Source organism: Mesocricetus auratus, unplaced genomic scaffold, assembly GCF_017639785.1.
Source record: "Mesocricetus auratus isolate SY011 unplaced genomic scaffold, BCM_Maur_2.0 Super-Scaffold_100011, whole genome shotgun sequence".
NCBI classification, from domain to species: domain Eukaryota; kingdom Metazoa; phylum Chordata; class Mammalia; order Rodentia; family Cricetidae; genus Mesocricetus; species Mesocricetus auratus.
In genome coordinates this window covers 43914919-43937673 of record NW_024429195.1, presented here as the reverse complement: position 1 = coordinate 43937673, position 22755 = coordinate 43914919, and the positions used below count along the sequence as shown (strand labels likewise).

Here is a 22755-nt window from a genome sequence, read left to right as displayed (position 1 = left end):
TTCTCGAACCCCTAACCCCTCTTTCAAGTTATGCTTCCTCATGCTCTCTCTCTCTCTCTCTCTCTCTCTCTCTGGTTTAAAGGGCAGGCTGAGGGTTTGGAAAGGGAGGTGCTGGCCTGGGTTGGGGGTAGGGAATCCGGGGCTCTGAGAAAGCCAGACACAGCAGAACCATTCTGTTCCAGAGCTGCAGGGTCCACAGATTCCTGTATAAACCAGCCAATGGGAGACAGCCCTCTAATCCTAGGGCACTAAAGAATTCTCCTCAGTTATTCAATTTCCCTGCTGCACCCCACTCCTTACTCCCACCCCCACCCTTACTTAACCCAGATGGAATCAGAGGAGCCTGAGACCCCCAGGAGCCAGCCCAGCCCATATCCGGAGAAGTGAACTCAAACTGACTATCTTCCAAGAAACTTGAGGAATGTTCTAAGCCAGGTGTCAATCAGGACCATGAACCCCAACTTTGACACAGACAGGCAGACTGTTCCAGGTCTCCATCCATGAACCCCATACTCCTGGCTCCCTGGCTCATCCCCCGAGGAGGAGAGAAAGGAAAATGCCAGCCTCTCCATCAGATGATTGGAGACGAATCTGGACATCCACAGGCATGAACGAGTTAAGAGGCAGAGCCAGTTACCCCAGCCTGCCCCTCCCAGGGATTAAGAGCGCTCTCTATAAAGGGGACTGTCCACTCAGGCCAGTCCAGGGGCTTATTAGGGACCCAGGCACTGTGCCCACTCCCCATTGCCATGTGGGAACTTCGGTCTGCCTCCTTTTGGAGGGCTATATTTGCCGAGTTCTTTGCCACCCTCTTCTATGTCTTCTTTGGACTGGGAGCCTCGCTGCGTTGGGCCCCTGGACCCCTACATGTCCTGCAAGTGGCTTTGGCCTTTGGCCTGGCCCTGGCTACACTGGTGCAGACTGTGGGTCACATTAGTGGAGCCCATGTCAATCCTGCAGTCACCTTTGCCTTCCTTGTGGGCTCCCAGATGTCCTTGCTCCGTGCCTTCTGCTATATGGCAGCTCAGCTTCTGGGGGCTGTGGCTGGAGCGGCTGTACTCTACAGTGTCACCCCGCCAGCTGTCAGAGGAAACCTAGCACTCAACACGGTAAGGGATGGCCAAGGGCGGGCGTAGGGGGCATGGCATCTTGATTGTTGCCCTAACATGCTTGTTCCTGTATGTACATAGGTGTGTGTGTGTGTGAGAGTTAAGGGTGCTTAGGAGGAGAACAGAAAAAGCATAGAGCCCTCCATGAAGGATCAAGAAAGTTTAGCTCAGATTTCAGCTTTCTTAGGTTGTTGTTGCTGTGAGCTGGGGGACCTAGTCCTTCCGTGTAGCCAAATATATTCCTCCTGCCTCTACCCTGCAAGTGCTAAGATACCACGCATGCCAGAACCTAGGGCCTCAGGCAGGCAAGAAATACCAAATGAGCTTCCTCCCCACTCTCCTCCAGGTTCTTAAGTGGATTTACTTTATTTTACTCAATGTCCTCGCCCATGTGAGTGCCATCATTTCCAAACAGCAACAAAAAAGTGCCGTTAGGAAACACTAAACTAGAAATGCATCAGCTGGAGGGGTTTCAAACCCTTCCTGTCTCGGGAGTTGATTGATAAGAGGATGCCTGCTGGTGACGGCAATCGCGTGGCAGTGCTAACGGATGCCTCCCTTTCTCCCCTTTGGCCAGTTGCACGCTGGGGTCAGTGTGGGCCAGGCCACCACTGTGGAGATCTTCCTGACGCTCCAGTTTGTGCTCTGCATCTTTGCTACATATGACGAAAGGCGGAATGGTCGCATGGGCTCCGTGGCCTTGGCTGTTGGCTTCTCCCTCACCCTGGGGCACCTCTTTGGGGTAAGCAGGAGAGGTGGGAAACTTCTTATTCCAGGACTCTAGGGACCCCAAAGCAGACATAAGGGTTCTGTCTTCCCTACACCATCTTTAATCGTATTATCCATCCTTTTCTTTATCAATTGGCACAAAGGGATCAACTTTCTTTTAACTACTATATCTAACCTTTCTTGGCTTCGGGTGGAAATGCACACATTACGATAGGACTGGGCTGTTCTTCTGGGGCCATAGTTCTGTCCCCAGATGGAATATCAGTGTCACTATCTATGTGGAGAGTTATGAAGCTGGTCCTGCCCCATTTGCTGCTGGCTGAAGAAAGATGCCAGCTCTCACTGGCAATGCGGGCTATAGAGAGAGAAGCTGGTGGTCGGGGTGAAAATGTCTCAGCTAATTCTGTGTCTTTTGCAGATGTATTACACTGGTGCAGGGATGAATCCTGCCCGCTCCTTTGCTCCGGCCATCCTCACCCGGAACTTTAGCAATCACTGGGTAAGTAAGAGCACAAGGTAAGAGCATAGGGCACTTTTGGCAGGCGGGACTGTAGGTGGCACTCCATCAGGATGTGTTGGTTGCTCTGCCAGCACGCAGCTAAGGAGGCTGTCAGAGACCTTGGGACGCTTGCATATGCACATTGCATTATTTTGTCAAAAAGAGCTCTTAGCTGGGTGTGGTGATACATGCCTGTAGTTCCAGCGCTTGGGAGGCTGGTGCAGGAGGAGTATTTGAGGCCAGAAAGTTGAAGCTGGCATAGACGACGGCACAGCAAGACGTCGTTTCTGAAACAAACGGATGGAAGGCTCTTGCTGGGACTGCCCTCTTGTTGGGCTTTTTAACTGAGTACGCCATGGATGAGAGAACTAGAGGCTATTGGATAGTCAATTACATCTGAGACAAAACTTCTGGTTCCAGAAGTCAGAATGTATGCCCACGGGACCAGCAGCACCTTAGTTCTACTTTACTAGTCTTGTATGTAATTCTGACTAGTTACTTATTCTTTGTCTCTGTTCATTAATTACAGATATATATATGTATATGTATATTATAATTGTGACAGTTATCTGTGTAAAGCAACTAGCACAGATTCTGGCATGGAGTAATCTTCAATAAATAATAACAATGCTTTGGGCATACATAAAATAAACATGAAAATAGTTCCAAAGAATCTACCAGGTTGTACAACCGTTTCCACGGCAGCATTAGTTACAATCGACACGACGTAGAAGCAACCCTAATTCCCCTTGCTAGAGCAGTGGAAAAGTCAAGCGTGGTCTATATGCACATGGAAGTTCTGATTCCATGTAACATAAACCTCAGGGACATTATGCTAAGTGAAATTACCTGTCACCAAAAGGTAATTCTTATATGGTTCTACTTACATGAGGTAGAATATCCACATTCATTCAAACAAGCCAACGTGGTAGTATAAACCTACATTTCCAGCACCCGGAAGGCAGACTCAAGAGGATGAGGAGTCCCAGGTCATCCTAGGCTACACGGCAGTTCAGGGCCAGCCTGTGCTACATGACACCATAAAGAGGAGAAGGGGGTGGAGGAAGGGGAGAAAAGGGAGGAAAGGAAAAAAAGGAAAGAAAAAAGAAACACAAATTACCAGAAACAGGAAGTAGAAGGGTGTCTGTCAGGGACTGGGGTCAGCCTATATAATTAATGCCTATATAATTTTAGGTTTTTTTTTTGTTTGTTTTTTTGTTTTTTTGTTTTTGTTTTTTTGAGACAGGGTTTCTCTGTATTGTCTTGGAGGCTGTCCTGGAACTCACTCTGTAGACCAGGCTGGCCTCGAACTCACAGAGATCCACCTGCCTCTGCCTCCCGAGTGCTGGGATTAAAGGCGTGCGCCACCAATGCCCGGCTTATAGTTTTAGTTTTACAAACTCAAAAACTCCTGGAAATGAGTTACACAACAATGTGACTATATTTAACACTACCGAGCCATAGTCTTTTTTTTTTCCCAAGACAGGGTTTCTCTGTGTAACAGTCCTGGCTGTCCTGGAACTCGATCTGTAGACCAGGCTGGCTTTGAACTCACAGAGATCCACCTGCTTCTGCCTCTGAGTGCTGGGGTGAACGGGCATGTGTGCCAGGCTCTGCAGAAGAGTTGATTTTTAAGTCGGGGTGTCTCTCTGTAACCAAGATGGTGTCAAAGTCACTGTGTAACTTGGCCTGGCTTCAAGCTCAAGACAACTCTCTTAAGTTGTCCTACTAAGTGCTATGATTAGCCCAAGCTGAAATCCCTGCTTATTTACACTTTTACCCCCCCTTACTGAGTAAACTTGATAGAAGTGCATGCTTGTCATCCCAGCACTTGGGAAGACCAGAGGATTAGGAGTTCAGGGTTCTCTTCAGCAACATGATGAGATCCTGTACTAGGCAAAAAGCAATAGACAATATTTAATAAGGTAAATTTTATGTTATAATTTATAATTTTTCTAAGAAAAATATATAAACTAGTTCAAAATAACAACAATTAGAATAATGTAAGTTAAGGAGGTATAGGTAAGGTAGAGGAATAAGAAAAGAAATAGCTAGGTGGTGGTAACACACACTTTTTGTTGTTGTTTTTTTTTTTTTTTTTTGGTTTTTCCAGACAGGGTTTCTCTGTATTGTTTTAGAGACTATCCTGGAACATGTTTTGTAGACCACGCTGGCCTCGAATTCACAGAGATCCGCCTGCTTCTGCCTCCCGAGTGCTGGGATTAAAGGTGTGCGCCAACAACACCCAGCAGTAACACACACTTTTAGTCCTAGTACTCAGGAGGCAGAGGCAGGCAGATCTCTGTGACTTCGAGGCCAGCCTGGTCTACAAAGTAAGTTCCAGTACAGCCAGGGCTACACAGAGAAACCCTGTCTCTTAAAACAGGAAAAGAAAAGGTTAGTAAATCAGAAGAAAATGACAGGTTTTGATGTACAATAGAGTATAGATATTTCTAAAAACAACATTATTTTATTTATTTTTGTTTTTATTTTGGGTTTTTTGTTGTTGTTTTGAGACCAGTTCTCAGTATGTAACCTTGACTGCCTGGAACTTGCTCTGTAGACCAGGCTGGCCTTGAACTCCCAGAGACCTACTTGCCTCTGCCTCCATAAGTGCTGGCATTAAACGTGTGCATCACCATGCCAATCTGTATTTTTTTAATGTATATATGTATTTTGCATGTATGTCTGTGTGCTACACTACATGCCTGTCCGGTATCCTCGGAGGCCAAACGGAGTATTCAGACCCCTGGGAACTGGAGTTACAGATGGTTGTGAGCTGCCATGTGGGTGCTGGGAATTGATCTTGGGTCCCATGCAAGGGCAACCAATGCTCTTAACCATCCACTGAGACATTCTCCAGTCCCATGGAGTCTAGAATGTTTGTCCAGCGCTGGAACACAGTCCACACTTGGAGGCCCGAACACAGTAGTAACAACAAAAACCTGCACTGACTTCTACTTAGACAAAGCTCAGTTTTGTGGGACAAGCGCAGGAAGTCTTGCTTTTCCCTGAAAGTCCCGAAGCCTGAGCATGCCTTCTCTTTTCCCACAGGTGTACTGGGTGGGCCCCATCATTGGAGGGGGCCTGGGCAGCCTCCTCTATGACTTCCTCCTCTTCCCCCGGCTCAAGAGTGTTTCTGAGAGACTTTCTATCCTCAAGGGAGCCAGACCTAGTGACTCCAACGGACAGCCTGAGGGTACAGGGGAGCCTGTGGAACTGAAGACTCAGGCCCTGTGAAACATCCAGGGGGAAAGAGGAGTAGAACGAGTCTGGGTTTCAAGGAGGGGCCAAGCCAGACCTTGGATGAAGAAAGAGACTGTGGGGAGGGGCATGTACTTCTTTATTTTTTAACTTATGTGTGTTTTTCAATTTTTTTTTCTCTTTTGCTGTGTGAAATCTTTCAAGTTGCATTCACGATCTGGTTGGTGCAAACTTCCCTTCCTCCCCACCCCAACTACCTTCGCCGTGTGCGTGACTGTTCATATGAATGTGGGTGCGTGCGTGCGGCTGTGTCTGAGTTTGGGGACACACAGATAGGGAACGGAAAAGAGGTGTCAACATGTTATGTCCCTCCCCAGCGTTTACCCTGCTTCCAGTCAAGTCTACGGATCTTGATTTTTGAAGGATCAGGGGAGTGAGTCACTCCTCTCAGCAAGCAAGCAGACAGACAGACAGACAGACAGACAGAAAGGGGGAGGCAAGGTATGCCAAGGGGTGGGTGGGAGGGAGAGGAATGGGAGATTTTATTTCCAGACCACTAGGCAAGTGTGCCTAAAAGTTTTGAGGGAGCTAAGGGGAGAATATAGCCTACTTATCTCAGGGATACTTGCCCAGAGTGTGGGGCAGGAGGAGCTCTGAGAAAAGAAAACATGGGCTTGAGATGCTCTGTAAAGCGCATAAATCTGTCTACTTCCTCTGTCTGGGTTGTGTGTTCATTCAGAGGCCTTGGACCAGGGACCTTCCAACCGAAATGGGGTTGGTAAGCCTAGAGTCTAGAAAAATGAAGTGATTTAAAAGGCCTGCCTGATAGCCCTTTGTAATTGGTACGGAAGCCCCAGCATTAATGACTGAGGCTAAAACAGGAAATCTGGTGTCTGAAGCAAATTTACAGGAGTTGAGGGGGGCAAGGTGGGGAAATTTATTTAGAGCAAACTGAGATTTGCAAATGGCATCTTTGTACTTTTATCACTAGCTCCGTAGTCTTTTCTCTTTGTATGTCCTTTTCTGCCAGCTATCCTCCCCCTGCCCCAGAATTCGATCTCCTCTAGCCAAATGCTTAATTCCGGACTTGGTTTTTTGAACCCTATCTTGTATTGTTGGTAAAATAGTATCGTCTCAGCCGGGGCGTAGGTAACCCTGAGCCGAACAACGAATATTTATTGCAGATCTTTCTATTCTGAACCTCCTGTATATACTTCGCAAGCTTAAGACGTATGCCTATAGTAAGACAGAGAACCCTAACCCAATCATCACATACACCACTCACCTCTTCTTCCAAATAAAACACAACTTTTCTAACTAGCCATCGAAGACTTCGGAATAGTCCACCTGACTGGAAGGGGAAGAATGTCTGTAAATTCTACTTTAACTCGACCTTGATTCTTATTATAATTCGGTAGAAAATCCATAGCGTTTTGGCTTTAATTTTTTAGTGCAGATGCCCGACTCAGATAAAACAATCCTTCTTGATTTCCCGTCTTATTTCATCACCAATTATCGCTCTCTCCTCGTTCGGAATCAAGTGGATCCGCTCGCCCCGCCCCGTCCGGGCTCGCCCCGCCTACGGTCCACCCCCGCGCAGTCGCAGACTGGCCGCTCCCAGCCGAGTGGCGGGAAAGGTTGCGGCCCCGTACCTCAGGGCCGCTGGCTCTCCGAGGCTCCGGGGGACGCGCGGAGAGCGGGTGAGTGTGTCGAGAGGACTGAGGGCCGACGCGGGCAGCTCCAGGATTGCCGGGCGGTGTGCGACCACGTCACTGAGGCCGCGGTCCCGCCGCGCGGTTTAAAGGCGGGGGCGGGGCTCCCGACGCGCACGCGCGTTCTGACGCTGCTTCCTGGAGGGCTCGCTGCGGACCAGCCCCTGCAAGCCTCGAACTTCGGGTAGGGATGGGACTGTGAGGCCAGGAGTTCCGAAGGCAGAGCGTGCAGCAGGTGGCTCCCGGGAATTTGCCACTTTGCAGCTTGCCATCCAGTCCTGACCCGGAGACACATCGGCTTGGGAGTCGTCAGGAGTTGGAATTCTCAGGCTTTGGGGGTTTTTATAGACGGGGTTTAACCCTCTTGCCCCCGGATTTGGTGAAACCTAAGGAGGATACGACCCCTATCGGGGATGTCAGCTAGAGTAACAGCCATGAGTTAAGCTTCTTTCTGGGAGTGTCATTTCTTTGATGCTGTCATTGGATTTTTTTCTTTTTGCTGGGACGCCCGTTGTGTTACATTTACTTTGGAACCCCATTTTGCTCGCTAACGGTTACGATTATTCAGGTCGATGTCGTGCATCCCTGACATTTTTCTCATCCCATTTTACTCCCAGCCTCAGGGAGAGGATGCATCACTTTGTCAGGTGAACTTGTCTTTGAGGACTAAGTGTGGTTACCCTAAAATTCAGTAATTTAATTTATCCAGCCCTCCAAGCTGATCACCTCCCTTATTAAAAAAAAAAAAGACAGGGTTCAGCCGTTTGTGCTTGTTGCAGGCCTAGGAACCCACATGATAGAAGGAGAGAACCAACTCCTTCAAATTGAGGTATAAACAGGAACACACACACACAGAGGAAACAAATACATAAATAAGAGGACAGTCTGGATGGATGGTGGTGGTGTACACCTTTAATCCCAGCAGAGGCAGGCTGATCTCTGTGAGCTCGAGGCCAGCCTGGTCTACAAATCTACACAGAGAAACCCTGTCTCAAAAAACCAATAAATAAATTAATAAAATATAAATTAATTAAAAAAAAAGACAGTCCTCTCTGGCCTGGAGTTCTCTATGTAGACCAGGCTAGCCTCAGACTCACAGAGATCTGTCAGCCTCTGCCGCCTGAGTGCTGGTCAATTTTTTGTGTTCCTGAATTATATCATACCTTTGTTTATTATCAGTGACACTAAACAGTGTATTGACCTCTTAATATAGAGTGCCAAGTGTTCAGAGATCAGAGTAGAGTCCCTTTCCTTGAGGACTCATGGAAAAATACATGTAGATTACAGGGACAAGGTGACAGGGAGTCCTCCCTAACTCCTGACTGTGCTTATTGCAGTATGTCCTGAGGACTCCAAATTTCCAGCTTTAGTGTCCCTCCCCCCCATTGTCAAACTTGTCTACTTTAGTCTAGGAAACAACATTTGTTAATCACCTACATTATCACTGGGATCAAGGACTTGACATTTTAGTGTGGCTGTCAGCTGAATTGAAGTAGAAACACCTGGAGAAACATTTTCTTTTCTTTTTCTTCATTCCATAGTGAGAATTGAACCTGAGGCCCATACACCAAGCCCTAACACTGCTAACTCCCCCTTCCTACCCTATTTAAAGGGAGAGACTCCTGAGTTGCCCAGTCTGGTCTCTTTTGAGATCCAACTGCCTTAGCCTCCCAGGTGCTGGGAGTACAGATACCTCACTACACCCAGTGTAAACAGTGTTAGGAGCAGAACCCAGAGCTTCCTGCATCCTGGCAAGCCAGCTGGACCCTATGCCCCGAGCATCTCCCAGGAGCCTTGTCAGAACACATTTGTCCAAGCTCCACTCCCTGGAAGTCAGTAACCATGCCCTGAAGAACCAACAATGATTAGAGACAAGTGGTGGTGTCGAACGACTTTAATCCCAGCACTCGGGAGGCAGAGGCATGTAGATCTCTGTGAGTTCGAGGCCAACAGAGCTACAGGACAGGCTCCAAAACTTCAGAGAAACTCTGTCTTAAAAACAAACAAACAAACAAACAAAAAACGGGGAGGGGGGTTGGAGAGATGGCTCAGCAGTTAAGACACTGGCTGCTCCTCTAGAGGACCTGTAACTCCAAGATCTGACACCCTCACACAGACATGCATGCAGGCAAAACACCAATGCATAAAAATAAAGATAAAATAAAGAAGTCAAGCTTGTGCTAGGTATGTAGCTCATCTGTCCTCTGGTGGTATTTACATTTTATGTACAAAATAAAGCAGATTGTTCATTGTGGCTGACTCCCTTCACAAGCCTTAGAGTCTGAGAGGACAAGAACTGTTGCTTTTTTCCAGTAATTTAAGTCATATCCCCGACACTGGAGTTACAGTTATGAGCTGCCATGTAGGTGCTGGGAACTGAACTCAGGTCTCCTCTGGAAGAGCAGTCAGTGCTCTTAGCCATCTCTCCAGCCCCAGCACAAACCTTCTTGCAGATCTGAGCAGACCTCTCTGTGGCTGCCACTGTACCTTTTCTTCTTCAGAGGCACAAGCAGACTGACTTGGTAGAGATGGATAGGTCTGCAGCTTGCAGGGAAGCTACAATCCCGACACCATCTCCTGGCCTCACACTTTTATTACATGATTGCGTCCTGCAGTCCTTAACTGCACATCTCCTGTGCCAAAGAAAGCTCCTGGAATTAATGCATCCAAAAATACATAAGACGGTGATTAGTGGAGGAAGAGAGAGTTGTCCTAGGCAATCCTATATAGGACAGAACATAGGTGTCTGTCTTGGACTAAGAATTACGTGCCTGTTCTGCAGGTGGCCAGGGAAAGACTCTGGAGGAGTGGTGTGTGAACTGGATCTTGAAGGTCACATGGGCTTGGAACTTGGAGAAATAACAGGAAGAAGAGGGGGCCTCCAAGATGGAGGGATTCACTATGAGAGGAGTTTGTGTGTTGGAACATGTGTGTTTATGTTCCTTGGTGAGGGTCTTAACAGCCAGGGAAAGAAATCAAGCCATGGATCTGAGCCACTTCTGCCTCCAAATTGTAAAGGGAAGAAGAAAAAGGAGAGTGAACTCTTTTCTTAAATTATTACAACTCTGAGGAGTCAGTTCTCACCTTCCAATTTGAGGTCGGGGTCTCTCTTGTTTGCACTTCTTATTCCAGGCATAGCTGGACCTTATGGATGGACAGACAGACAGCCACTACTACATCTTGCCGTGTGAACTAAGGTCTTTGAGCTAGTGTGGAAAGTGTTTTTACCTGCTGAGTCATTTGACTAGCCTCCTCTTTGTTGGCTGTCAGAACATTCGGTAGAGGAGAAAGAAGAGCAATTCAAGCAGATAGGGAAGGCAGGGTTGATGGCAGGGCCATGCGGCCGCCTCCCATCCCTCACAATCCCTCACAGTCGTCTTGAATAAGGGAAGACGGTCAGAGACCACGGGTCAGGGACCCCACAGCCGTAAGGCCCACACTGGAACTGAGTAAAAGCTTTCAGTAGGAATTTCAGCCCTTCATGATGACACATGATTAACACACACACACACACACACACACACACACACACACACACACACACGCACGCACGCACGCACCAGTGGTCCCCTGGAAAAGCTGCATGTGTCTTTGGGGAGAATCGGGAGTGCATGTACAGAAGCTGCCTCACCAGAGACCAGGTTCCTGAGAATGGGCAGCAGAGAAAAGGCTCCTTCTGACTCCTGGTCATTGAGTGAGTGTTTTGCCGGCTCCTTGTACTGCTGGGCTTTGCAGCTCAGAAGTAGGTGAGTTGGGGGAGGGGTAGGATGGCAGGCAATATGAAGACATAGGCCGGTTACATAAGTACAGCCTACGTGTAGGGAGGTAGCATCGACCATACGTACGTCTTAGGCTTTTGGAGATTTGTTGTCTACCATAGGGGTGGAGTCAGGGTGTCCAGCTGGAGACCACAGGCAGGAAAGAAGGTCTTTTTAGAGGACACTTCCAACAGCAGAATGAGGTGCAGCCGAGGTGCCTAGGGGACAAGATTGATGAGTAACCCTGATCTTCCACACGAGTGGGCAAAGAATGCAGGATATGTGTGTGGGGGGTATCGGTCACTCAGGATTCTGGGTCTGTGTCTACAAGATTACCTGGTGAGTACAGGGACCTGGACACATGGGGGGGCCTTGTTTCAGACGAGGAGAGTGCTGCTCCTGGGGCAGTGGCAGGGGTCCTGCTGCTGACTTCTGCTGACAGACAAGGAAGGAGCTTTCCTCCAGATCTCAGTGCCTCAGAAGCCCAGGAGATCCTATGAGGTGTCAGTCAGTCTTTATAGGGGTAGGGAGACAGCTCAGCTGACAGCAGTGTCATACAAGCACAGTGATCTGAATTCATGCCTCAGCTCCTTGTTAAAAAGCCAGGATGGTGCTTTGTGGCTCCAATTACAGCACTAAGGATCCCTAGTGCTCACTGGCTGGCCACCCTTGCCTGATCAGCTAGTCCCCAGTGCCAGTGAGGACCTTGTCTCAAAATGATGAGGTGGAGGGTCCTGAGGAGTGATATCTGAGGTTGACCCCTGGCCTCCACACACATGCACAATCAAGCACATACATGTACCTGTGGACCCCACCAGCCAGGTACACAAATCTCATGTAATCACTGTGTGGTTAGGGATAGGATTGCTTTTTTTCTCTGGTAGGGAGGGGCATATGTGGAGGTCAGAGGACAACTTGTCCCGGTCCTCTCCTTCTCCCGTGGGGTCCTGTGGGTAGTATTCAGGGTCTCAGCCTCGGTGGCAAGCACCCTTACATACTGAGCCATCTCGCTAGCCCAAAGCTAGGGATCTTAACTCCTGTGGTACATCTGGACTAGGGCCGTGTAAGGAAGAGACATGTTTCTCTGGTTTTATGATCTGACTGTAGTATGGGCCAGGTCTTAATTCATACATTGGAGTTTCTTTAGACTATAGTACATGCATGGAGCCTCCCTGAGTTTGATCCCCAGCTCCACAATTGATTAGTTAAAAATTTGTTTTCCTGCTGAGTGGTGCACACCTTTAATCTCAGCATTTGGGAGGCAGAGACTGGTAGGTCTCTGAGTTAGAGGTCAACCTGGTCTACAGAGCGAGTTCCAGGACAGCCAGACTTATTACACAGAGAACCCTGTCTCAAAAAACCAGGAAAAAAATATTTCTAAAAAAATTGTTTTTCCTGAGCGCGGGAGCATCACTTTTAGTTCCTCCAAAGGTGCAGCAATTCAGGGTCTAGCCCAGCGTCTTCTTGATTGCTACGTCCTAGCCTGTTCCTTCTGCTTACCTCACGGGGCTTGCACCCCTCTTCCTTGTCACTATAGGCTCGCCGTTTTCATCTGCTGTCTCCGCTGCCAGTCCTCCTGGCCTTGGGCCTCTGGTGTGTGCTTGACACGATGAACTGTGAACTTCTAGCCACATGTAGTGCCCTTGGGTACTTGGAAGGGGACATTTACCATAAGGAGCCCGATTGCTTAGGTGAGTGATCTTTTGAGGAACCAGGTGAAAACTCTTGCACTGAGGGCTGGTGACTTCCCCAGGCTGTGGGTATGAAGAGCGAATGACCTGGGCAGCTTCTTCTGGGTTCACAAGTGCTGTTTGATTCTGTGTGAAGAGAGCGTGAAGGACCTGATCCGCTACTTGAGGCATGAGGACGAGTCGAGAGATGTGCGGCGGCAGCTGGGAGCTGCGCAGATCCTGCAGAGTGACCTCCTGCCCATCCTCACGCAGCACCGCCAGGACAAGCCTCTCTTCGACGCTGTCATCAGGTTCGTTCCTCAGCCTCTGCGGTCTGCCGTGTGTAGCATCTGCTGGCAAGAAGCCTGGCTACTTCTTCCTTCACTGTCTCCCCAGGCTGATGGTGAATTTGACTCAGCCGGCCTTGCTCTGCTTTGGCAGTGTGCCTAAGGACCCCAGTGTGCGGCACCATTTCCTGCAGGTTCTAACTCACCTGCAGACCTACAAAGAGGTGAGAAGCCTTCCTAGAGGCGCTAGGTCCGCGTTTGGCAGTCACTAGCTACCAGCTGTTCCTTGTCCCACAGGCCTTTGCCAGCGAGAAGACTTTTGGAGTCCTCAGTGAAACCTTGTATGAGCTGCTGCAGCTGGTGAGTCTGCACCCCACACATCCTGCAGGGCAACGAGCCTTCACCTCCCCTAGCAGAGGAAGGCGCTGTGCCTGGGAAGGTCCTCAGCCCTTAGCGATACCGTAGTCTAGAGTTTCTAGCCACCTTGGGATTGCTTGACCACACCCCCTCTTTCTTTGCTTCCTTACTCTGGTTTTTTCTTTTTTAAAATTTATTTTATATGTATGTGTGTTCTGCTTGCATGTATGTATGTGCACCGTGTGTCGGGTGCCCTCAGAGGTCAGAAGGGGCATTATGGCCTCTGGAACTGTAGTTGTAGATGTCTGTGGGCTGCCATGTGGTGCTGGGAACCGAACACAAGTCTTCTGTAAGAGCAACAAGTACTCTTAACTGTGGTCTGTTTCTCCAGTTGTCCCCTGCCCCCTTTTTTTTGAGATTGGGTCTCATGTAGCTCGGGCTGGCTTCACACTCAAGTTCACTACTTCGCTGTGTAGCTGAAGATGGGTTTGAACACATGACTCTTTCCCCTGAGTGCTGGGGGGGGGCTATAGCCATGCCCTACCATACTCTGCCCTCTGCTCCATAGTCCTGGAGATTGAATCTAGGCTCTGATGCATGCTACACAAGTACTCTACCACTGGAATATACCCCTGGCTCTCTTTTATTTTCTGTTTTTGAGGCAAGGTCTCACTATAGTGCCTAGGGTATCCTTGAGTTCACTCTGTAATCTGGGTAAGCTTTGAACTTGCAGTCATCTGCCTCAGTCTCTTGAGAAACTGGGGTTACATGCCTGTGCCACCATGCTTAGCTCACTCTTTCCTTATTTTACTATTACTGTGTTTGTTTGTTTTGAGACAGTCTCTCACTTTGTAGCCCTGACTGGCCTGGAACTAATTAGACCCTTCCCCTGCCCGCTTCTGCCTCCTGAATGCTGTGATTAAAGACATGTGCCACCTGGCTTTTCTTTCTTTTTGTTTTTAGAAATTTATCTAATTATGCTGGCCGTTGGTAGCACATGCCTTTAATCCCAGCACTCAGGAGGCAGAGGCAGGCGGATCTCTGTGATTTCGAGGCCAGCCTGGTCTACAGAGTGAGTTCCAGGACAGCCTCCAGAACAACACAGAGAAACCCTATCTCGGAAAAAACAAAAAACAAATTTAATTATTTGTGTGTGTGTGTGTGTGTGTACACACCTGTCTGTCTGGGTCTGGGTATGCCAGTTTTTTCACCTTTTGCCCAGGGCTGGGAGGATCGGCAGGAAGAAGATAACTTACTGATTGAACGGATCCTACTGCTGGTCAGAAATATTCTCCATGTCCCAGCTGACCTTGAGCAGGAGAAGGTGAGGGTCTTGCAGCATCTGAATTATTGTGCTGGTTGGGGTGAGCTCTCTGCTTTCAGATTTTTCTGTCTTCTGACCAGTCTAGGGAAGAGTCTTAGCCAAGAAGTGCATTGAGGACTTTCGAGGGTAGCCGTGGAGCTGTGCAAGTCTTTGGAGGGTGTGTGGAGCTGAACATGTCTGTGGAGGGTGACCTTGTTGCTGAGCAAGTCTTTGGAGGGTAGCCTTGTTGCTGAGCAAATCTTTGGAGGGCAGCCATGTTGCAGAGCGTGTCTTTGAAGTGTGGTATGGAGCTGAGTGTGTCTTCCTCTCTCTTGACTGCCTGCCCAGAGGATCGATGATGATGCCAGCATCCATGACCGGCTGCTTTGGGCGATTCATCTCAGCGGCATGGACGACTTGCTCCTCTTTCTGTCCAGCTCATCTGCTGAGCAGCAGTGGAGTCTCCATGTGCTGGAAATTGTTTCCCTTATGTTCCGAGACCAGGTGAGGCCCTGCATACTCTCCCGGCCCCTCCATCTGTGCTGTCTGCCACGTGGCCAGTTGCTCTGGTAGTAATGGGGAATCACCTGAGGGGGCAGGTGATGGGTGCTGTGACTGTGTCTTCTGTCCAAGGCCCGTCAACAGTTCTGTATGTTTGTGGTTTTCGTTCCTAGTAGGAGTGATCTAAGGCTCAGACATGAGGGCTAAGAATCCTGGTTCTGATTCTTCTTCCTTGTTCCTAATCCAGAACCCTGAGCAGCTAGCAGGAGTAGGGCAGGGGCGCTTGGCCCAGGAGCGAAGCACAGACATGGCAGAGCTGGAGGTGTTGCGCCAGCGGGAGATGGCGGAGAAGAGAACTCGAGCCCTCCAGAGAAGCAACAGGTGGGTGGCAGAGCACTCGGCTGCATCTGGGGTCCAGCAGCCAGCACGGACAGTTCAAGGCTGGGAAATGGTTTAACACTAACTCACAGAGCTGCTGACAGAGGAGGGTTGCCTAACACTTCAAGAGAATTGAGGAGTCATTTTGCAACCTTTTGTTTCCTTGAAGGCACTCTCGATTTGGGGGCTCCTACATTGTCCAGGGGTTGAAGTCCATTGGGGAGAGGGACGTCATCTTTCACAAAGGCCTTCACAATGTGAGTATGCATATGCACAAGACGGGAACACTGGAGTTGCAGGACCTGAGAGGGTTCTGTTCTTAGACTTAGCGGGTTGATGCTGGTACGGTGTTGTGTCCACTGACGCCATCACCAGCACCAGAGGCAGAGATGCCTGTAGGCATTTCTTGTATGAAAACCGAGGCCAGAGGCTGTAAAAGAACCACAAGGGCAGTTCCATCAGGACCTAACTGTCATGTGTCTATCAACTGGTGCCCTCAGCTCCGAAACTACAGCTCAGATCTGGGGAAGCAGCCCCGGAGGGTGCCGAAGCGTCGCCAGGCTGCCCAGGAGCTGTCTGTTCACCGCCGCTCCGCCCTCAACGTGAGGCTCTTCCTCAGGGACTTCTGCTCCGAGTTCCTGGAGAACTGTTACAACCCACTCATGGGTGCAGTCAAGGTGAGAGCCCGGGAAGGACATCTAGACAATTAGGGATGGAACGGAGGTGACGTGACTAGTGGTTGGCAAAGAGGACACCCTGCCAAGGGGCCCAAGGAAGGCTGGACTTGTGAGGACCACAGAGGGAGTGGGTACCCTGACAGAGTGAAGATTCTAAGGAATGGGTTATTATTAGCATGAACAGCAACAACAACAAAACCCAGAGTTATTGATGGGACTGGAGAGTTCATCAGCCAAGAGCACTTGCTGCTCCTGCAGAGAGTTTGATCCTAGATCAGGTTGCTTGATGCTGCCTGGAGCTGTAGCTTCAGAAGGTCTGATGTCCTCTTCTGGCTTCCGGGGACATCAACACCCATGTGTACACAACCACACAGAGACATGTTAATTATAAAGTAAGATGAATCTTTTTTCGAGATGGGGTTTCTCTGTAGCTTTGGAGGCTGTCCTGGAACTTACTCTGTAGACCAGGCTGGTCTTGAACTCACAGAGATCCACCTGCCTCTGCCTCCTGAGTGCTAGGATTAAAGGCGTGTGCCACCACTACCAGGCGAATCTTTTCTTAAAAGGAGACTCTGGAGAAGTATCCCCAGAGAAAAAGGAGAAAAGTTATGAACAGACCTGAGAACAAGAGGAAACTGGAAATTGTGGATTCTAGGAAATCTTACATTGGTGTCCAGGGTCCAACCCCTCATCTCAGGCAAGAGCGTCTGGAAGGGAGTTAGAAACCCTGAGGTCACAGATGTCTCTTTTTCTAGGACCACCTGCTTCGGGAGAGAGCCCAACAGCACGATGAGACGTACTACATGTGGGCTTTGGCTTTCTTTATGGCCTTTAACCGAGCTGCCTCCTTCCGCCCTGGCTTTGTCTCTGAGACCCTCAGTGTCCGTACCTTCCACTTCGTGGAGCAAAATCTTACTAACTACTATGAGATGATGCTGACTGACCGCAAGGAGGCCGCCTCCTGGGCACGCCGGTCAGTGGGAAGGCCCTGGGGATCACAGTGGGTACCTTAGCCTACTATGAATCTGACCACCAGAATCGTGGATAATCCTTATTTCTATTTCAAGGTTGAGGTGGTCAGGCTAGTGCAAGGGTTGATGGGTTCTTCTCATTTTAGAGATACTCTTGGGGAGGGGTTGACACTGACATTTGCCAAAGCCTTAAGGTGCCCTCCATTTTGCCTGTTGCCCTCGTTTTACCTGTTGCCCTCCATTCTGTCAGGATGCACCTGGCTCTAAAAGCCTACCAGGAACTGCTGGCCACAGTGAATGAGATGGACATTTGCCCAGATGAGGCTGTGAGAGAGAGCAGTCGCATCATCAAAAGTGAGGCCCTGGCCTGGTCCCGACCTTCCCATTTCTTGTCTAGAATCTTAATCCGCCAACTTCACCTCTCCTTTTCCAAGCCCTTCATTCCTTCCTCCGTTCCCACTCCTAGACAACATTTTCTATATGATGGAGTACCGAGAGCTCTTCCTGGCGCTCTTTCGAAAGTTCGATGAGAGATTCCACCCACGTTCATTCCTTCGTGACCTGGTGGAAACCACCCATCTCTTCCTCAAGATGTTGGAGCGGTTTTGTCGGAGCCGTGGGAACCTGATGGTGCAGGTACTGGGCAGCCCCAGGATGTGGGAAGAGCTGTGGTGAAGGGCAGAGGGCTCCTTGAGTTTTCTACAGCTAACAGTGCCCTGCTAGAACTATTCTGAGCTAAAGACCAGAGGCTGGTGGCATTGCTGCTGTGGAGTTGCCTACTAGGTTCATCTTTAATCTGTCTCAAAGGGGAAGGTAGAAGGCGTCAGGAAAAACTCACCAACCTCTGCCATGCATTCATACACACAGATTCACATACACTATAGACACACACACACCAATAAGTAGGTCAGGCTAGTCCTCTATTATTTACAATTAGGATACACTCAAACAACCCATGTCACTCTCCAGGTTCCTAAATTAAGATTGTGTCCAGAATTGGGTAGTAGATGGAAAAGACAAAGACAAAAAGTCAAGGAAAGAACTCCCAATAATTTTCCTTAAATTAGAATCAAGCTGGTTTTCCATGTCAGTCCCAGCTGCCCCCCTCCCTGCCCCCACTGACCCTATCCATCCCCTTTCTGCTCCCCAGCGAGGGTGAGACCTTACATGGGGAATCTTCAAAGTCTGTCACATCATTTGGAGCAGGGCCTAAGCCCTCCCCCATGTATCTAGTTTGACAGAGTATTCCTCTATGTGGAATGAGCTTCCAAAGTCCATTCGTGTACCAGGGATAAATACTGATCCACTACCAGAGGCCCCGTAGATCAGCCAGACCTCCAAACTGACATCCTCGTTCAGGGGGTCTGGATCAGTCCTATGCTGGTTCCCAGCCATCAGTCTGGGGTCCATGAGCTCCCCCTTGTTCAGGTCAGCTGTTTCTGTGGGTTTCTCCAGCCTGGTCTTGATCCCTTTGCTCATCATTCCTCCCTTCCAACAAATTTCTATCTTAGAGACACAGAGATTTATTTGACTTTGTAAAACTATGCTTCTTTTTTCAAAAACTTTTTACATGGGTCTGGCAAGATTGCTCAGCAAGTAAAGGCACTTACTGGTAAGCCTAGTGCCCTGAGTTAGAGCATCAGGACTCACAAAATAAAAGGAGAGAACCAATTTCCCCAAGGTATCCTCTGATTTCCTTATGTCTGTCTGTCTCTGTCTGTCTCTCTCTCTCTCTCACATACACACACAAATAAAGTCAACTGAAAGTCAGAACCTGGACTGGAGAGATGCTTCAATGGTTAAGAGCATTGACTGCTCTTCCAGAGGACCTAGGTTCAATTCCCAGCACACACATAGCAGCTCACAACTGTTTGTAATTCTAGTTCCAGGGCTTTTGACACCTTACACAAACACACATGCTGGTAAAATACCAATGAACATAAAATAAAAATAAATTGTAAAGTATGTCAGAACTGAGCTATAGATATGGTTCAGCGATTAAGAGTACTTGCAGTCGTTGCAGAAGACCCCAGCTTGGTTCTCAGCACCCACATGTCAGCTCACAACTATCTGCACTTTGGTTCCAGGGAATCCAGCACCCTACAGGGGCAGCGGTCACATATGTGGCGTGTATGTGTATGTGGGTGTATGTATGTATGTATATAATAGCAAATAACTCATACACATAGACATTAAAGAAATTAAGACTAGCCAGGCAGTGTTGGCACATGCCTTTAGTCCTAGCACTGGGGGGGAGGGTGGGGCAGAGGCAGGCCCATCTCTGTGAGTTCAAGTCCAGCCTGGTCTCCAGAGTGAGTTCCAGGACAGACTCCAAAGCTACAGAGAAACCCTGTCTTGGAAAACAAAACAGAGAGGGAGGGAGGTAGAAAGATATTAAGGCTGGAAAGGGACTTGCAGAGGACCCAGGTTCAGTTCCAGGACACATGGAAGCTCACAACTGTCTGTGACTCTAGTTACTGGGGTTACTAATGCCCTCTTCTGACCTCTGCAGGTACTGCACACATGGTTGGCGCACATACATACATGCAGGCAAAGCACTCAAACACATAAAATAAGTCTCCTTTTAAAAAGGTATCCTGTCGGGTTGGAGAGATGGCTCAGCGGTTAAGAGCACTGACTGTTCTTCCAAAGGTCCTGAGTTCAATTCCCAGCAACCACATAGTGGCTCACAACCACCTTGAATGAGCTCTGATGCCCTCTGCTGGCATGCAGGCAGAAGATTGTATACATAATAAATAAATAAAATATTTTTTTTTAAAAGTTATCCTGTCAGAACTACATTTGAAAGGTAAACGTACCAAGAAGATTTTGCCAAAAGGAATCTTTACACTCTGGACTTTGGGGTCATTAGTAATATGGCCTTTACTCGGTATTTACTGTATGTCAACTGCCATGCTAAAGGTCATTTGTGTTGTTGTGCCTAAGGTCTCATGTTCTCAGTGTAAGAGCATTAGGAGAGAGACACAGAGCAGTTAAGCAGCTCACCCTGGTTTCATTGGCATCCATGTTCACGTCCTAGCCTCCTGGACCCCGGAGCCCGTGCTCCTCCTGCCTTTGATTATAAGGTGCTTGAGTCAAGCATGATCCCCAGGGATCCCCATCCATCTGCCCATCCTGTTTGACTTTTTTGGGATGGAGACAGAGTTTCACCCTGTAGCTAGGCTAGGACTCACTCTGTAGACCAGCCTGACTTACATACAACTCACAGAGATCCGCCTGCTTCTGCCTCCCGAGTGCTGGGATTAAAAGTGTGCGCCACCACTGCCTGCCCCACTCCTGATTTTCAAAAGTTCCAGGCTTTCGGTATGTATGCTTTGCCGTGTGTGTGTGTGTGTGTGTGTGTGTGTGTGTGTGTGTGTGTGTGTGTGTGTGTGATGTGCCATGGCATGTATGTGAAGGTCAAAGGAAGACTTGTGGAGTCAGCTCTCTTCCACCGTTGAGTCTGACTGACTGGAAGCACCTTGACCCTCTGCCATCCTGCTGGCCCTGCTTCGCCTTTCCAAAGGTTTCTGCTGGTTTTGACCCTGTAGTAACTCAACTCTCAATGCTCTGCACAAGTCTTCAGGGATGATGGCACAGTGGGGGAAGCCACTCTCCACCAGGCCTGACAAATGGAGCTCGATCGTCAGGACCCACACAGTTGAAGTGGAGAACTGACCCACACATGTTTCTCTGTTCTCCACACATGCAAGCACACATGCCATCCCCATGAACACACAAAACACAGTAATTGTATCTTTTGATTTTGGTTTTGTTTTTATTTAAAAAAGACGTTGCCACCATTGGCAAACCTGTACTTCAAGAATAGGCATTCTGCTCATCCTCCTCATAGCTCTTCCGCACTGTAATGCATCTCTCTTGACTTGCTGGTTTCTCCTGGAGAACAAGGAAACAGTGTCCACTGCTGTTTCCGTGTCTTCTGTCTGCATTCCACGTCACTAACACTGAGGGCAGAGACTTCTGTGGCTCTTCTGCAATTAACATGCAGCTCTTTCCCCTTAGAACAAAAGAAAAAAGAGAAAAAAGAAGAAGAAGGTTCAGGACCAAGGTGTGGCTCCTGGTAATGTCTCACATAGCCCTGGTGAGCTGGAGACCCTGTGGCCAGCCCTGGAAGAACAGCTTCTGCGGTGTGCCCAGGTAGGTAGTTACAGAAGCCCTATCCTTTTTGAGGACAGTACCCTTTTGTTGTTGTTCTCTCTCTCTCTCTCTCTTTCTCTCTTTCTCTCTCTCTTTGTTCCTTTCTTTCTTTCTTTTTTTTTTTTTTGGTTTTTCGAGACAGGGTTTCTCTGTATTGTTTTGGAGGCTGTCCTGGAACTCACTCTGTAGACCAGGCTGGCCTCGAACTCACAGAGATCCGCCTGCCTCTGCCTCCCGAGTGCTGGGATTAAAGGCGTGGCCACCACCGCCCGGCAAGGACAGTACTCTTGTAGCCAGTGTGGCTTTCTCCCGCTCTGCTCCCATGCTGTATCTGTCTGTAGGACCCTGAGTTCAGGACAGACTCCATCATCCCCTTTGATGCGGCTTCAGAGGTACCAGTGGAAGAGCAGCGAGTAGAAGCCATGGTGAGGATCCAAGACAGCCTTCTGGCTGGCCAGGCCCCACAGGCTCTGGGCCTCCTGCGCTCTGCCAGGTAAGAATCCTGTGTACCCATCCTCCTGGGCTCTGAGGGGATGGGAGTTATTCACTGGGGTCCGGCATTGTCAGTTCTCAGGAGAGAAACGTCTCAACAGAGGCTGTGGATCTCTGTATTCAACATTGGCTTTGTAGGCTTTGATTGGCTAGTTGGAACTTCTTGTTTTTAGAAGTGCCAGTAAACACAGTTCACAGAGGAAGATAATAAATACAATTCTACCAGCCAAGGTTCACCATGGGTAACATGTCGATGAGTGACCTTTCAGTGTCTGCTCTGTAGGGATGCTGTGTGTAAACCTACAGGCATAGAATACCTGCATTCCTCACTTGAGTATTTTTCTTCTCTCTATGCATGTATATTAGACTTGTTATGTGAATGAGCATTTTGCCTGAATATACGTATGTGTGCCACATTTGTTCCTTTTTTCCTTGTGGAGGCCAGAAAAGGATTTCAGATCCTCTGGACCTGGGGTTACAGAAGGTTGTGGGGTGCCATGTGGGTGCTGGAAATCGAACCTGGGTCTTCTGCAAGAGCAGTATGCCTTGTGAGAAATAATTCCCTAGCCTGTTTCATCACTGAGATAGTAGGTTCACTTCTCTTTTTAATTGACACAGGAGCAAATTTCTCCTACCAGTCCTAATTGCAACTCCAGGTTCCTGTGATTAAAGCCTTTTCTGTCTGTCTCCAGGGAGGTGTGGCCTGAAGGAAACGTGTTTGGCTCTCCGGTCACTTCGCCAGGGGAAGAAATGCAGTTGCTGAAACAAATCCTTCTTGCCCCCCTTCCGAGTGAGTCCATTCTTTTCCTGCTCTCCTCCTGGCTGTGGGCCACACCAGCGTGGCAGAGAGCCAGTAACCTCACTCTTCGTACAGGGCAGCAGGAGCCCATAGAAGGAGATGCGGACGAGGAAGAGGAGGAGGAGGAGGAGGAGGAGGAGGAGTTGCAGGT

At 48.8% G+C, this 22755-nt stretch overlaps 2 protein-coding genes and 1 long non-coding RNA gene across 6 annotated transcripts in view; 2 read left to right on the top strand and 1 right to left on the bottom strand.

Annotated features, from left to right (window-relative positions):
- LOC121143247 overlaps positions 1–7351 on the bottom strand; it is a 13278-nt gene extending 5927 nt beyond the window's left edge. The window contains exons 1-3 of one of the 2 annotated variants that reach the window (XR_005880438.1): positions 7194–7351; positions 6827–6892; positions 4128–4224 (exon numbers count right to left, since the gene is read on the bottom strand). This is a non-coding gene — a long non-coding RNA (uncharacterized LOC121143247). The remainder of the gene's footprint in view (positions 1–4127; positions 4225–6826; positions 6893–7193) is intronic. The other variant, XR_005880439.1, reaches the window with a different exon arrangement.
- LOC101828388 (major intrinsic protein of lens fiber) lies at positions 335–6043 on the top strand. Its single transcript, XM_005079729.3, has 4 exons — positions 335–1109; positions 1687–1851; positions 2257–2337; positions 5392–6043. Exons 1-4 carry the CDS (start codon positions 750–752, stop codon positions 5575–5577), a joined length of 792 nt encoding a protein of 263 aa, XP_005079786.1. The 5' UTR covers positions 335–749; the 3' UTR covers positions 5578–6043.
- Positions 7127–22755, top strand: part of Timeless (timeless circadian regulator) — a 21242-nt gene continuing 5613 nt past the window's right edge. Inside the window, exons 1-17 of one of the 3 annotated variants that reach the window (XM_040754708.1) lie at positions 7127–7241; positions 12549–12702; positions 12839–12992; positions 13078–13192; positions 13266–13328; positions 14548–14649; positions 14977–15132; positions 15377–15510; positions 15677–15764; positions 16008–16184; positions 16940–17157; positions 17406–17509; positions 17622–17791; positions 21179–21313; positions 21655–21806; positions 22498–22595; positions 22680–22755. The exon at positions 22680–22755 is cut by the window's right edge and continues 48 nt beyond it. In XM_040754708.1, coding sequence (XP_040610642.1) covers positions 12621–12702; positions 12839–12992; positions 13078–13192; positions 13266–13328; positions 14548–14649; positions 14977–15132; positions 15377–15510; positions 15677–15764; positions 16008–16184; positions 16940–17157; positions 17406–17509; positions 17622–17791; positions 21179–21313; positions 21655–21806; positions 22498–22595; positions 22680–22755 — 2024 coding nt within the window. In that variant the 5' untranslated portion in view covers positions 7127–7241; positions 12549–12620. The other 2 variants (XM_040754707.1, XM_040754709.1) reach the window with 2 other exon arrangements.